This window comes from Megalopta genalis, chromosome 7, assembly GCF_051020955.1.
Source record: "Megalopta genalis isolate 19385.01 chromosome 7, iyMegGena1_principal, whole genome shotgun sequence".
Lineage (NCBI taxonomy): Eukaryota > Metazoa > Arthropoda > Insecta > Hymenoptera > Halictidae > Megalopta > Megalopta genalis.
This window is the reverse complement of record NC_135019.1, coordinates 635,151-650,006: the sequence shown is the minus strand read 5'-3', so window position 1 is coordinate 650,006 and position 14,856 is coordinate 635,151. Positions and strand designations below refer to the sequence as shown.

At 45.6% G+C, this 14,856-nt stretch overlaps 1 protein-coding gene across 1 annotated transcript; it reads right to left on the bottom strand.

Moving 5' to 3' along the window:
• Nucleotides 1-92: 92 nt before the first annotated feature.
• LOC117218575 (uncharacterized) lies at nt 93-14,209 on the bottom strand. The gene is made up of 10 exons (XM_033467079.2): nt 13,950-14,209; nt 4,031-4,452; nt 3,142-3,255; nt 2,234-2,328; nt 2,006-2,159; nt 1,809-1,937; nt 1,594-1,739; nt 996-1,518; nt 860-918; nt 93-394 (listed from the first exon to the last, which is right to left on the bottom strand). The coding sequence occupies exons 2-10, from the start codon at nt 4,443-4,445 to the stop codon at nt 248-250; spliced, it is 1,782 nt and encodes a 593-aa protein (XP_033322970.2). The 5' UTR covers nt 4,446-4,452; nt 13,950-14,209; the 3' UTR covers nt 93-247.
• Nucleotides 14,210-14,856: the final 647 nt, after the last annotated feature.

Sequence of the window (14,856 nt, the reverse complement as noted above, 5' to 3'; positions counted from 1 at the left end):
AAACGATTTCCGTCACTTCTCCCTTAACCGACACATTTATTCGCTTCGCTTTACACGTAGAAAAATACGTAAGCCTATATATATATAGTTCGTTCGATGGTAAAAAATTTATTTACGACTAAATAAATAACGTCATAGTAAACCTTACTCTGATAGAATAACTCTTTGATTCGAAGATCGCATTAACAAACGGCACCATTTCAAGGCTCGCGTTAACAATATCGCGTTTCGGTACTAACAGTATCAATTAGGGGGATGCTTCCGCAGTTGGGAAAGGTTGCTTCACGGGCTTGGCTCTTCTTCTCATGGTGCCTAGGATGTTCAGCATCTCCGACACCGCTGGAGGCGCGCTTTCCGCTTCCTGCCGTCTCCTCCTCTGCTCCTCTCTCTGTTTCTGTAATCAATCGTTGCATATTAACCCCTTAACGCACAGTCTTTTTGAAAAAAATCGGTCAGAAAAAATCAATTTTTGGTGGAGAAGTTTGATATACCGCGCTTTTGTTCCATGGAAAAAGGCTATATTTTATTCTCGAATAAGTAAGTGTTATAGCTTACACACAATCCCATGGAAAAAGGCTATATTTTATTCTTGAATAAATAAGTGTTATAGCTTACAATTCCATGTAAATGATAAATATCAGTAGAACGATTTTTTTTCTTTGCTTTCACAAAGCAAAGTTATTTTCAATTCTCGATTATATTCGAGTGTGAGAAATTATAGCAGCATAAAATACAACGCCGCTCGAATTATCTCGAGTGTGCACAGTTTGGCTTGTTTAGCGCACTCGAATTAACTCGAGCGTACAAGTTAAGGGGTTAATCGCTCGACAAAAAGAAAAATATCGATCGAATCGCTTACATCCGTTTGCTTCAAGGTGAATCGTCCTCCTTTGATCTGGTTGATGATGTCGTCGATGGCTGAAACGAGGGATAAAAATGAAATTTCATCGAACGAATTTCAAACGTTACCGCGCTGACCCAGAGACCCGATTTACCTGGCTGTTGAGCAACCGTCGGCGTCTTCTTCGCGATCCCAAGCATGTTCTCCATGTCCGCGACCGCGTTACGCTCCGAATTCATCTTCTCCTTCGTCAGCAATTTGATCGACGCTTGACCGCCGTTGGAGAACATCGGCGGTGGGGGTGGAGGAGGCGGAGGAGGTTTCGAAAGTTTGTTCTCCATTTCGCCGATCTTCGTCTTCAGACTTTCGATCACGTTCTCCAATTCTTCCACCGACTTCTCCGCCCTTTCGGCCCTCTGGGTCGCCACGTCCAGCTCGGACTCCGCCAGCTTCAGCTTCTCCTCCACTATCTCGAACTCCACGTTCGATTCCTTCTCCTCCAGCTTCTCTTCCAGCATCTGTATGTGGGAAGCGTGACTCTGTTGCTCCTCCTCGAGCAGTCTCTTCAGCGACTCCACTTCTTGAAGAACGGCTAGCAGCCTTCCGTTCGCGTCATCGCCAACTTCGGCCATCAGGAGCGCGCTCTGATGAGCCAGCACGTTCCTCTCCTTTATCGCCTGTCGCAAACAAAATAATCGTTGAGACAACAACAAGAGTGCAAGAACATCCGGTATGTGAAATAATTCACTCACCCTCTCCGCCTCTATCTTAATTATCTTCGCGTTCTCTCTCTCGCGATCGCATTGCACCTTCAACGCCTGCACCTCCTCCGCCACCATCTTCGTTACCCTCGCCATGTTCTCCTTCTGCACCTTCATCTCGTTCACCTTCTCCTCGTCTACGTAAAAATATCAATCAGTTTTCCCCGAGAAAAAAAACACCATCTATGAAAATTCTTGTCGCATACATTTCTGCCTGAGATTCCTCTCTTCGTCCAACTGCGTCGTCAAATGCATCACCTGCTCCTGCGCCTCGAACTCTTGCAGCCTAGCCGAATGCAACTCGGTCTGCAGCCTGGCTATGTCTTTGCTCAGTTCTGAAAGAAGGTTCTCGTTCGATCCTTCGTCGGGACAAGTTCAACGGGCAAAATATAAAAAAGAATACCTTTCACCGTTTCACGAAGCTGATCGACATCCTCGAAGTTCGAGTCGACCTCGTCCGACAACTCGAGATCCAACGATCCGTCCGAGTTGGTTTGCTGCAGCTTCTGCGTTATGATCTGCGACCTTCGTTTCAGCTCGCGGTTCTGTCTGTACCACTGCAAAGATACCCGGCCGTTGATAAATCACGAACAAGATAGCGCAAAAGGACGAACCGCTGTTTGGTTTTTACCTGCGACGCCTGTTGCATCGCTTTGTGCATCGCCCCCGTCTCGACGTCGTATTGATGCTTCAGCTGCTCGTATTCTTTGCACACCGCTTCCGAAACTGCGGAAACGTCGTCGTAATTAACGATAAAGCTACCTTCGCCGTTGTATTCCGTTAAACGGTATAGTAATGTCTCTCTAATCGACGCTCTCAGATTGTCCACAAAAATGGACAATTTTGGAAAAAAGGAGATACGATTGTTCCAGCCTTGTGGCTCGTTTGTTATGGTTATCGATTGTCAAAAACTATAAAAACGAGCTACAAAGCTCGAATAATCGTATCTCCTCTCCCCGAATTGTCCAATTTCGTGCACAATCTGAGCGTCAATTAGGGACACATTACTGTATACAGTAATGTATACAATATTACATTAATTAATATAATATTACAGTATTATATTAATTATACATTACATTAATATATTAATTATATTATGTATACAGTACTACATTAATTAATATAATATTACAGTATTATATCAATTAATATAATATTACAGTGTTATATTAATTATACATTACATTAATATATTAATTATATTATGTATACAGTATTACACTAATTAATATAATATTACAGTATTATATTAATTATACATTACATTAATATATTAATTATATTATGTATACAGTATTACATTAATTAATAATGTACATAATAATATACATTAATTAATAATTAATTACATTAATATTATATTAATTATACATTACTGTATATATATATGTACTATGTACGCGTTCGTTCTAAATTCGTGCGGCGAAAGTATTGTAAAAGAGGAAGCTTTTTGACATAGAATTACATCGGTATACAACGCTATGTTGTCTCGTAAAAACCGCCCCGAAGTTTCCGCGAACAAAAAAATCAGTATACCCGTTCGCATCTTCTGCAGTTTCTGCTCTCTCTCCTGCACCTGCGTCTGCAGCGTGCTGTTTTGCCTCTGCAATTGCTGGAACTTCTTCTCCAGATCGGCATGGTCCTTGCTCACTGAAATCCCAGAACATCGATTTGACCGGATCGTTCGTCGCGTATGCGGCCTGCATCGATCCTACATGTTTCTTACGCGTAACCCCGGCGACATTTAATTCCGATCGATTTATAATACTATCGCGTACGCCTGCTGACTAATCAAACGTCACGGCGGTCGTTTCGCATGCACGAGTGAATCACGTCCGAATAATGGTCAAGTTGCATCGCAGATGATCGGCCGTGAACTATAATCACGCGTCGACCGCTTCCCTTTCGCCGTGTATCCTCGTCGACGGCTCGACGTCTCTTTACGTAAGTCCATTACACAGACACCATCGAGAGCGCGTCCTTACAATAACAGATCAATAGATTGCGGCTCGAGCTCTGCCAAGGCGAATCGATCTCGAATTAAAGTCGCAACCGTAGAAACTCGAGAAACTGCGACGCGCGATATTCTACTCGGTGGTCCGCGTTCGGAAGCTCCTAGCATTCGATCGTCTCGGTAAACTAACGTATACGCGAACTAAAAACTGCTCCAGAAAATGGCACGGTCTCGAAGAAATCCGTATCTCGAGGGTGTCGAGGTCGCGTTTTCGCGAGATCGTCGCGCTCGTCTCCGCAACGTATCGTGCGGCAGGGTAATCGAATCAGCGGATAGCAAAAGCCACCGTTTCGTCGCTTCGTCGACGACGTCTAACGAAATCACGATGAAGTTTCGAAACGACCTTAGAGCCCGGCGGAGTCGCGGCGATCAGATCACGCCCGCGTAACTTTCTTACGAATCGTCGATTACCGGCCTCGCTCTTCTGCAGCAACAGTTTCCGCCTCTTCTCCGACTCCTCGTACTTGCTCTTCCATTTGCTCTCGATGCTGTTGCTGCGAGTCAATTTCGGCACAGAGTCGCAGCTGGTCTTCCAGGCCGCCCTCTCCTCGGGAGCGTGCCGCACCTCGATGCTCGAGGCCGACAAAACGTTGTTCCGCGGTCGCAGTTGAACGGAAGCGTCGAGCTTCTCGAAGGACGCCTTTTGGGCCGCCACCGAGACGCCTCTGGACAGCTTCTCGAAGGACCCGCGCCGGGCCGGGGGACACCTCTCCTGGGCCTTAATCGCGCTCGGTATCCTCGGCACCGGTATGTGCGAGTGAATTACGCCCGAGGCCGTCCGCGCCGGCTCCGCGCTCAGGACGATCTTCACCTCCGTTTTGTTCATGTCGTTTCTGCGAACATAAGCGTGCCAATGCCCCTGTTATTCGAGCTATATATACGGTTCCGACACCCAACTCGGCCGCGACTCTTCTCTCCCACATACTGAATCACGATCGCCGCCTTTTCAACTCGACTTTTATACCCGACCATACCTGCTCTTATACCTAACACTTTACGATCCACGGCCTGTGCGTTACCCGGCACAGATTAGCGCCGGTTAACCCCCTTGGATCTTCGACGGGCGCTCGTGCAACGCTTGCCAACGCGCCCGACCATCGCCTTTTACTTTAACCTTTTAGGTACGGCTGAATTCTGCGCGCGAGGCTATCTCTCTGGACGGCAGAGTCTGATACTGTATATACAGGGTGTCCCAAAAATGTCTCGCAATCCGAAAGTGGCGGGTTCCTCGGGCCATCTGCAGCAACTTTTTCCTTTACAAAAATTTTCTCCGAGGCACCGTTAACGAGTTATCAACGAAAAACTGTGACCAATGAGAGGCGAGCTCGGCTGGCGCGAGGCGATCGAGCCAATGAGCGGAACTGGGCTTCGCGCGCTGGTTGACTGGGCCGCCTCGCGTCAGCCGTACTCGATTCTTATTGGTCACTGTTTTTCGTTGATAACTCGTTAACGGTGCCTCGGAGAACATTTTTGTAAAGGAAGAAGTTGCTTCGAATGATCCGAGGAACCCGCCATTTCCGGATTGCGAGACATTTTTTGAACATCCTGTAGACTGTTGTAAATCGATGCGAAGACAAAAGAAGAGCTACTAGAGCAAGCCACTATAGTGGCGCGTCGTTCTGAAAGATGACATCCGCGAAAGCCACTATAGTGGCGCGTCGTGCCGAAAAGGTTAACCCTCGTACCGCGGTTAACGGATCCTGTCGATCCGTTATTATAATATAATTCGGAATATTCGAATGATCGTTACATTTAAATGCAACGAACGAACAACGCGTCTCTTTTCTCGCACAACTGCGATCCTATTCTTAGCTCGACCAGGGCGCGTCTACGCTCCAGCACGGAAAAGTCGTCGCGGATTTGCTGTTTTCTTTCATTCGAAAGCATAAACGGCACGATCGATCGTTCGCCCATGTTAGAACTTCTTAAGCCGAAAGCATCGTCCAAGACACTGCGTAACATCGAAATCTTTAGCATCGACGGAAGCAAAACTTTTCTAGGGCATCAAAACGGTGCAACTGCGATGGCTAGAACTGCGAACGAATTATGCGACCATTTGGATGTCTTCGACATTTCTCTGCCGTTTCTTCGAACTTTACGTATCTCTGACTGTACTACGAAAGAGCTTGCAAAGCTCGTAAAATGAATAGTAATAATGAATTAGATAAATTGCTGCGACGCTAGGAACGAGAGGAAAAGTAACAGATCCGACGAATGACATTGCCGAGACTCTTTGTCGAATCGCAATTAAGGAGCGTTTCTGCGAATGATAACTTCCTAGATATCTTTATTTTTGATCGATCGTAGATTGTTATGGAAAATAAGAATCATTTGCAACGGTATTTTGAAATTCTTTAAACGATTTAACCGTTTTTCACTCGATCTACTCATTCTTGTCGTAAATGCGTAAAATCCGCGATCCGGCGACGATAATCTGTACACGCGGTTTGACCGTACCCGACCGAATACAGTAATGTCTCTCTTACTGACGCTCAGATTGTCCACTAAAATGGATAGTTTGGGAACAGGAGATACGATTGTTCGAGCCTTGCAGCTCGTTTTTATAATCGTGGACAATTTATAACTATAAAAATAAATCGCAAGGCTCGAATAATCGTATCTCCTCTTTCCAAGTTGTCCATTTACGTGGACAATCCGGGCGTCAATTAGAGAGACATTACTGTACGTATCTAGATCTTTCGAGGCGACTCGTAATTACTTTCGGGCCCCTTGGATCTTAACGATTCGAACTCTAAATCTCTCGATATTTAGGAAAAACTATTAGCGGCGGCTATCTTGTGACGTCACGCTCGAGAGATTTACACTACGCTGACCGAATATCGCGAACATCTCCGCGATAACTGCAAAACGGATATTTCTACAACCGAAGCCCCCGAGTTTAGTCTTTTGGGAATCTAAATTTTCCACTTGCGAACTGCACGCTTCGATATTAAAGCGTCAGTTTTAGCGGATGCAAACCTCTGCAAACTAATATAAGTACAGTAATGTCTCCCCAACTGACGCTCAGATTGTCCACAAAACTGGACAGTTTGGGAAGAGGAGATACGATTATTTGTGCCTTGCAGCTCGTTTTTATAATTGTTGACAATTCGTAACTATAAAAACGAACCGTCTTGACTCGTATAATCGTATGTCCCCTTCTCAAATTGTCCATTTTTGAAGACAATCTGAGCGTTAATTAGAGAGACATTAGTATAGTTTTCTTCTATGCTTCTTAATCCCTTGCACCACGCTGAAACTCGGAAAAAGCCGTGCCAAACCCGTGCACCCGAATGGTCGAGAAAGGAACTGAACGGCAGAGCCCGAGTGTCGGAGATTATTTATAATATTATATATGTTATATACAGAATGTCCCAAAAATGTCTCGCAGTCCGAAAGTAGCGGGTTTCTCAGGTCATTTGAAGCAACTTCTTCCTTTACAAAAAATTTCTCCGAGGCACCGTTAACGAGTAATTAACGAAAAACAGTGACCAATGAGAGGCGAGCTCGGCTGGCGCGAGGCGATCGAGCCAATGAGCGGAACTGGGCTTTGCGTGCTGGTTGGCTGGGCCGCCTCGCGTCAGCCGTACTCGATTCTTATTGGTCACTGTTTTTCGTTGATAACTCGTTAACGGTGCCTCGGAGAAAATTTTTGTAAAGGAAGAAGCTGCTTCAAATGATCCGAGGAACCCGCCATTTCCGGATTGCGAGACATTTTTGGGACACCCTGTATATTATTTATTATATTATTATTATATTATTTATTTATATTATTGATATATAATATTACCTTGACCCAAGATTGAGACTCGAGTCAGACTCGAGATATACATGTTTGGTCTGAAATATCGATAACGAGTCTGATTCGTGATATCCGCGTTTGGCATGAAATTAAACAACGAGTCTGACTCGTGACGTTCAAGTTTCGCCTAAAATTTTCATCACGAGTCAGACTCGTGAAAATATTGCAAGGTTATATTAACCCTTTTAGTGCCGAACGATGATATATCGTCGTCTTCTCGTCGTTGTTATCTCAGGATACTGATATTTCTCTCAGTATAAATAATTTCGTATAAACATTAAAAAATCACCGCTTTTCATTACGGTAAAGTGACTTATGCCACTTTCAAAATAAACGGCTCATATGTCGGAGCGATAAGGTAGAAACGGGTCACGGGATATCCTTCGATAGAGAATACATAGTTTCTTGGGGATCGTAATCGCAATCTTTACGATGTTTATAATAGTTATCGGATAGCTCAAGTGACACGGCGTGGCTAAGATCTTTTTCTTTCAGTCTTTATTGACCCTTCTAAAGAGCAGTCAGTGTTCGAAAACTGTCAACGTTTTGATAAAAATACAATTAGTATCTTTTTTTTATTAAAAATTACTGAAAATGAGATACTTATATTTTATACCGCGTGAGCTACGTAAAATTGATAAAACGCTGATTAGTGAAAATATTGTATGTAAAAGAGAAACTTGTTTCTATGTTTTCTATCGCCGTTTATATCGCTGTTATTCATGTAATTTTCAATAAACATTGAAATACAATCGCTATTACATTACTCTCCCATTCTTCCCCTGTACGCTGCGTTTTGAATTTTTTCAATATTATTCTCAGTTTGGAAACTAAACTGATAGTAAATTAATAATAAATTAATAGTAAAACTAAACTAATAGTAAAGTAAACTAATAGTAAAAGTAAACTAATAGTAAAAGTAAACTACTAAAGTATATTAGTCTACTATAGTAGAGTTTAATACTAAAAGTATACTAAAGTAAACTAATAGTAATAAACTAATAGTAAATTCGTCAAATTCGTCCGGTTATCTTCCCACAGACACCCGTCGTTTTTCGTTCGGCACTAAAAGGGTTAACCGTCCGAAACGGAGACTACAGGAGACCACGGAGCCTGGTGCGCACGTTATTCGAACTCATAACCGACCAATTAGGCGTTGGCATCGATGAATCACACGGGATTCGCTTCGATGGCTCGAGGAGAGAAGTGCCGCGAATGATTCGGCCGTCTTCTATATTTAGTCGGGAAAGGGGTATTTCTATCGAAGTGTGCCCGAAGCACCGAGGGGGTTAATAACATCGTCTTTCCCTAAAAATATATCGGTCGCACCCCCCCGCGGTGGTCGAGCCGGGTTCGAAATAGCCGCGCCTGTCAAAACGTGTCCGTGACTAATCTCGTTTTTCCACGAATCTCGGAAATACTGGGGAGAGCGCCGCCTTATCGCGGTGCTCATTCCCGGATAACTTACCGAGCAGCGATTATTGTGGCCCGTTAACAGAGAGTCCGGTTACAGAGAGAAGAACAGTGTCCCCTCGAACAACTCGCGTCGACGCTCTCAGAGACCGAACTTACGCTTCTCGCCCGGTTGCTCGCTACTTTATCGAAAGAGATTCTTTCTATCCGAGTTTGTTTATAACGACCACTGCCACACCTTCGAACTAAAAGTAGTTACACCGTGTCGTACACATAAGAAACACCGGACGCGATAACGAGACCGAGAAAAACAAGCATGTACACCGACGAACTGACTGCAGGGACTGTGGTTGTTGCTCGTTGCAAAGAGTAAACGCCGCGAAGAGTGATAGATCGTTCCGTAACGCGTTGTGCGCGATCGACGCGTTCTCGCATCGCCAGAACCGTTTTTCCACGGCGCGATCGAGATCGAAGAAGTAAGAAGTGCTCGCGGATCGGTGTCCGACGCGGGACTACGCACGTGGTTGTTCGCCGTCGTGGGAGTCGGCCGAGAATCTCCCGCGAACGGTTCCGACGCTAATTCGTCGGAACGCGTGCGTCACCGTCGGGTCGCGCTGGATGATCGTTAACGGAACCCTCCTCTGGCGACGTCATTTTCGAAAGTCTGACGTTTCGGCCACTTTCGCGGTAAGTCGTTGGATAAGGGCCAGCCAGCAGCGGACACAGCTATGCGGATAGCGCGCGCGCCTCTTCCTCTTGGCTCGTCCGCCAACGAAACGCCGTCGTCGACGTAACGCGCCCCCGACGAGCGCGCTTATCGCGTCGACCCTAACGCGAAATATCGATCTCGAATCTCACGTGCTCCACTTAAAACCGTCGTTACGCCGTTCAAACGTCACTCGCACCTATGGTTTCGTTGCGACCGCGTCCCCTTTACCTTCCACCGACCATCGACCATTCCTACTTTCACTTCTGCCGGGCAAAACTGCGTCGTTAATTCACCAAACTGAGATTCCCTCCCTCCAGAACGTGTTACGATCGCCACGTGGTAATAGGATAAACGACTCCGCTCGGACCGCAGACTTCCGCGGTGGCTGCGGAATTTTATGCGAAAGGAACGAACGTTGCGGAAACAATTTTTTCTATCGAACGAAAATATATCGTAAACGCGACTCTTCCTTCGACGATTCGTCGATGATAATGGTGACGACTTTATATCTCACCTATTCGCTTTTACCATAAACGCGTGTAAATGTCTGGCATTTTCGATGCTACTGAAAATGGGTACTTCGTATGTTTTACGGCCTTGTCCGTTTTTCAGGTAAGACGGCCCTCGGGGCCCATCCGCAGGGCACGCGAGCGCTAAACGCGCGTCGACTCGAGTCGAGGAAATTTTCACTCGAAAGTCCGTTGCACGCGGTGCGAGAGCGGATTGGTTATTTATGACCACTAAGGATTTTCCGACCCACAGTTTGCGTGTCTTCCGCGGTTTTTTTAGTTAGTCGTCTGTGAGCAGCCTACGAGTACACTCGTTGTCTCTAAGCTCTTACGAGCAAGCCTGTATATTTGATCTTGTGTCTCCGTGTGTTCAATAAATATACTTTTACCTAAAACTCTGCCTTTAATTATTTGCAAGCGAATAATCAACAACGCGTAAAACCCGCGATCCAGCAATCAGCGCGCAACTGGATCCGCGGCGATTTATGCGCGTTTGCAGAAAGAACTGCGAAAGCGTTCTGCGATTGTCACGTGACAACGAGAGAACCGACCGAGCGAGCCTGGACGATCGAGTTCGGTCCGGGGTCTGGTATCAGAATCCGCAAAGATAAAGATAATATATATATTATCTTTATATTATATTATATTATATATATATATATATATATATATATATATATATATATATATATATATTATTTATTATTACCGATATATAATATATAATAATATAAAATAACATAAAATTATATATATATAATATATATAATAATATAAGGATCCGCGGTCCGTTGATCACCGATTCGAAAGCATTGCAGTCGCCGAAAATCGAGAAAACGCGGCGGTCGGTTCGGTCATCGGGAAACCCCGCCGAAAGAATCTCCGTTTAACGACTCTTTCGACCGATAACGATTCCATGTAATCGGCGCGTTCGCGTTGCCACCGCGATTCCCCACCGCGCGATCGTCGTTATCTTGCACGGTGAAATCACGGCGGCGGTTCCATGGGAATGCCGCGGATTCCGGGGGCCGCTTTTGTCCGTCCCCGACTATTTTTAATTCACGCTCGGCCTCGCGTGAATCCTCGCGCGACGACGGACGTACGTGTACGTACACGTATTCACGCTTCAGGAAGAGCGAAATGATAATTTCGAACGTGCCGTGTCATGCGAGGCTCACGGGTCGCGGTGCGACGGTCACGTAGATCGTTGCACTTCTACGAGCAGCGCGACCGTCGCCTGCGATTCAATCGATCACCTTGTTCGCGTCGTTTTGCCATTTACGATCGAGGAACCAGCGAGGTCTCCTCCCCCTCCCTCTTTCTCCTCGCGGATCGGTCGCGATTTCTAGACGCGACGATCGTCGGGAGCGGATCGCGATCTTCGAACAGCAGCGCGAGTTTGCTGCACCTGCACTGCGGATATTCGCGCGTTCATAGTCGCCGCGAACGATCGAACCGTTTCGCACGGTTTTTGAAACGCGGACGCGCTCGTTCGCGAGGATCGTAGTTGACCGGACAAACAGCGTTTGCAGGAATTATGCTTCCAGATGCTATTCCATTTAGTCAGGCTAATTATGATAGTGCAATGTAGCCTGACACCGAAGAGGGTATCTCCTTCGCAGAGAAACTTCCAGATCTGGTAACTTCCTTTTCAAAACGCAGTAGAGAATCGTCATCGTCATCTTCGTCCGATATTTATAACTCTACCGAAGCAATGTACGAGGAATTATGTGTATCCGATGCTCTAGCCAAAGCTACGGAGGAATTAGAATCGGATGACGTCAAAGAATTAGAAAGTGACACGTTGAAGAAAAAATATAGCGATTTGAAGCTATCCATAATGGGTCCTGAGCAAATCCCAATTGTAACCATTACTTCGCCGTCTCCAACGAATGAAAAACCATTGGGACAAGCATCCATTGAAGTCGCTAAATTAAGAGTTCCTAAAGAAATTCGACCCCAATCGGTACAATCCGATGGAAATAGATCACATTCGATAAGCCGAAACGTGACTTGAGACAAAGGAAGGCGAAGAATAAGATCACTGTGGGCGAGCTTCGGCTATTATCCAAAGAAAATGCTCAACAAAAGATGAATAAATATTTTCATAAAGCGAAGAAAGATAGCACAAAAAGGCCGAATGTAAAAAACACAACGGAGAAGACAATCGACGACGTTGCAGTTGTCGAATTAGATATTAAACCAAAATTATCTACAAAAGTTGAAGCAAAGGACATAATGAAATATTTTCAGAGGTCTACGAATGAATCACTTGATAGACCAGAAAGCGACAATGACAACGAATTCGGGGATTCCAGTAACACGAAACAATCTGAAAATGAATGTGACAAAAGCGAGAGCACCGATGACAACGATATCGATGCTATCGCTAAACAGTTTAACCAAATAGAATTGCAGAGCGAAGAAGTACTTCCGATTGACGTTGAAGACTTGAAGTTTGCATTAAACTTTGATGTTTACCCTGAGATATTGCATTTAGAAAACAGAGATTCGCACGATAATATAAAAGCAACACACAAATTTGAAAACTCACCTAAAATTATGGAAAGTGACGTTGATAGAGATACATCTCGAATGCAGTCTTTGGAAGAGACCGACACGAATGCAGCAAGTAATATTTTAGACAAGCAATTATGTATGGAGGAGCCAAACATTACAATGTTGTTTCCAGAATTTGACAATTTGTCTTCGAGAAAGTTCGTAACCGACTCGAAAGAAGAAACGCCAGTATCACAATATGAGACAATAATCGTATCGCCTCAAATTAACAGTAACATTCTAGAAAGTAAGTCGCTTCCAGATGAAAAAGATATGTCCGTTGAATCTCATGATAAAGTACATATTAGCGTAACGCAACCGATATATTATATATATTATATTGGACACAGATAAGAGGAACGCTGTAGCTAAATCGCATGAAAATATTGGAATTAACGGAATTCGAGCAACGTTAAGCCCACAACTCGACAGAATAAAGTTAACGGATGTTAACAACAAGCATAATTTATATGCAAGCGACGGCAACTTGAACAGAACCAAAGATGTTGCAGATAAAATTGAAGAATTACGTAAAGATCACCATACCTCCTTGCGAATTAGCAAATCTTTCACCGAGGTTTGATACAATTTCAAAAGTCAAAGTCTTAGAACAAAATGTGGAAGCTTTGAAGAAGCTGGATAAAATAAACACAGGCAATAATACAAATTCGTTGAAGTAGATTTTTACACTGTCAGAGTGTTCGTTGACCTTTCGCCGACAGCTGCGATCGGTCCTTGTCTTTCGGAGCAAACGTAGAGACGATAAACGACAAAACTGCCGAGAATTTGCCACGGTCCGAATCGAAAGACGAACTTCGGCAAATGTGAAAGCGAATCGGGGATATTTATAGGATGACACAACACGATTACACGTACTCGAAGCAAGGTCCTCGGTCATCGAATTTCGTCGATGCAAGCATCTATTGCGCAACGACGCTATCGAAAAAAAACACCGAATTCCTTCGGCGTTTCGCGGCGTCGATTCCGCGAGGATCTTTCCGCGTCGATCTCTCGCGATCGCTCGCGATCAATGGTGCCACTGTTCCGCTCGCTGGCGCGCTTTTTTCTCTGTTCCCTGCGCGGAAAAGCGATCCGCGAGGGAATTTTCCGTGCGAGCGATCGAGGGAACGAACGAGAAAATCGATCGCAGTTCCGCCGCACGGATCTACCGAGTCACGTGGTAGATCGACACCGCGGAAAGCCTGGGTCCTTTCACTTTTCCCGACTCGAACACCGTCGTCGAACGTTCCTTGTCGCACTTTCGACGCGATTTCCCGCATTCTCGGCTGGCGTCGACGAAGCGAAAACGAAGAGGGAACGTAGGTGGATCGTACGAACCTCGATGAACGATCGGCCCCGGTCACTGCATTTTTAACGAACCACGGTGGTCGAGATGCTCCGGAAGGCTCGCCGATGGAACACGATCTTCGGGACAATGCGGTCTGGCGGAACGATACTGGAGCGAACCGAACAAAGACTCGCGGAGAAAAGGAAAGAACGTGCGCGTTCTCCGACGTCCGCGCGCATACTGCTCGCACACGGCTGACCGTAATGTCACGTTGACTCCGCTCCGGAGGTTTCAGCGGACTCGAAAGAGACCCACCGCGATCGCGTGCCCTTCCTTTAATGAAACCCGTCCACGCGCGAGCGCGCGCCGGCAAGGTTTCCTCATTGTCGGCAAAAATCGCAAACCGTGCGCGCACCGACACGCACATTCCCGCTTTTGTTTACGAACGATTTCGTGGCTGTTGCGAAAGAGAGGAACGTTGCGTCGCCGAAGTACCAATTAATTTCATCGCGGTTAACTTTTTAGGCACGACGCGCCACTATAGTGGCTTTCGCGGATGTCTGAACGACGCGCCACTATAGTGGCTTGCTCTGGTAGCTCACAGGCTCATCGTTTCAACCAAATAATCGTCTTCATACGCATTGTTTCACACTTCTTTTGTCTTCGCATCGATTTACAACAGTCTACAGGGTGTCCCAAAAATGTCTCTCAATCCAGAAATGGCGGGTTCCTCGGATCACTTGAAGCAACTTCTTCCTTTACAAAAATGTTCTCCGAGGCACCGTTAACGAGTTATCAACGAAAAACAGTGACCAATAAGAATCGAGTACGGCTGACGCGAGGCGGCCCAGCCAACCAGCGCGCGAAGCCCAGGTCCGCTCATTGGCTCGGTCGCCTCGCGCCAGCCGAGCTCGCCTCTCATTGGTCACTGTTTTTCGTTAATAACTAGTTAACGGT

Excerpts from the sequence above, each read along its gene's own strand:
- LOC117218575 (XM_033467079.2), bottom strand. The coding sequence starts at position 4,445 with ATGAACAAAACGGAGGTGAAGATCGTCCTGAGCGCGGAGCCGGCGCGG. Across the intron at positions 2,160-2,233 it reads CGATGCAACAGGCGTCGCAG|TGGTACAGACAGAACCGCGA; the intron begins GTAAAAACCAAA and ends GTATCTTTGCAG. Across the intron at positions 1,519-1,593 it reads TTAAGATAGAGGCGGAGAGG|GCGATAAAGGAGAGGAACGT; the intron begins GTGAGTGAATTA and ends TGTTTGCGACAG.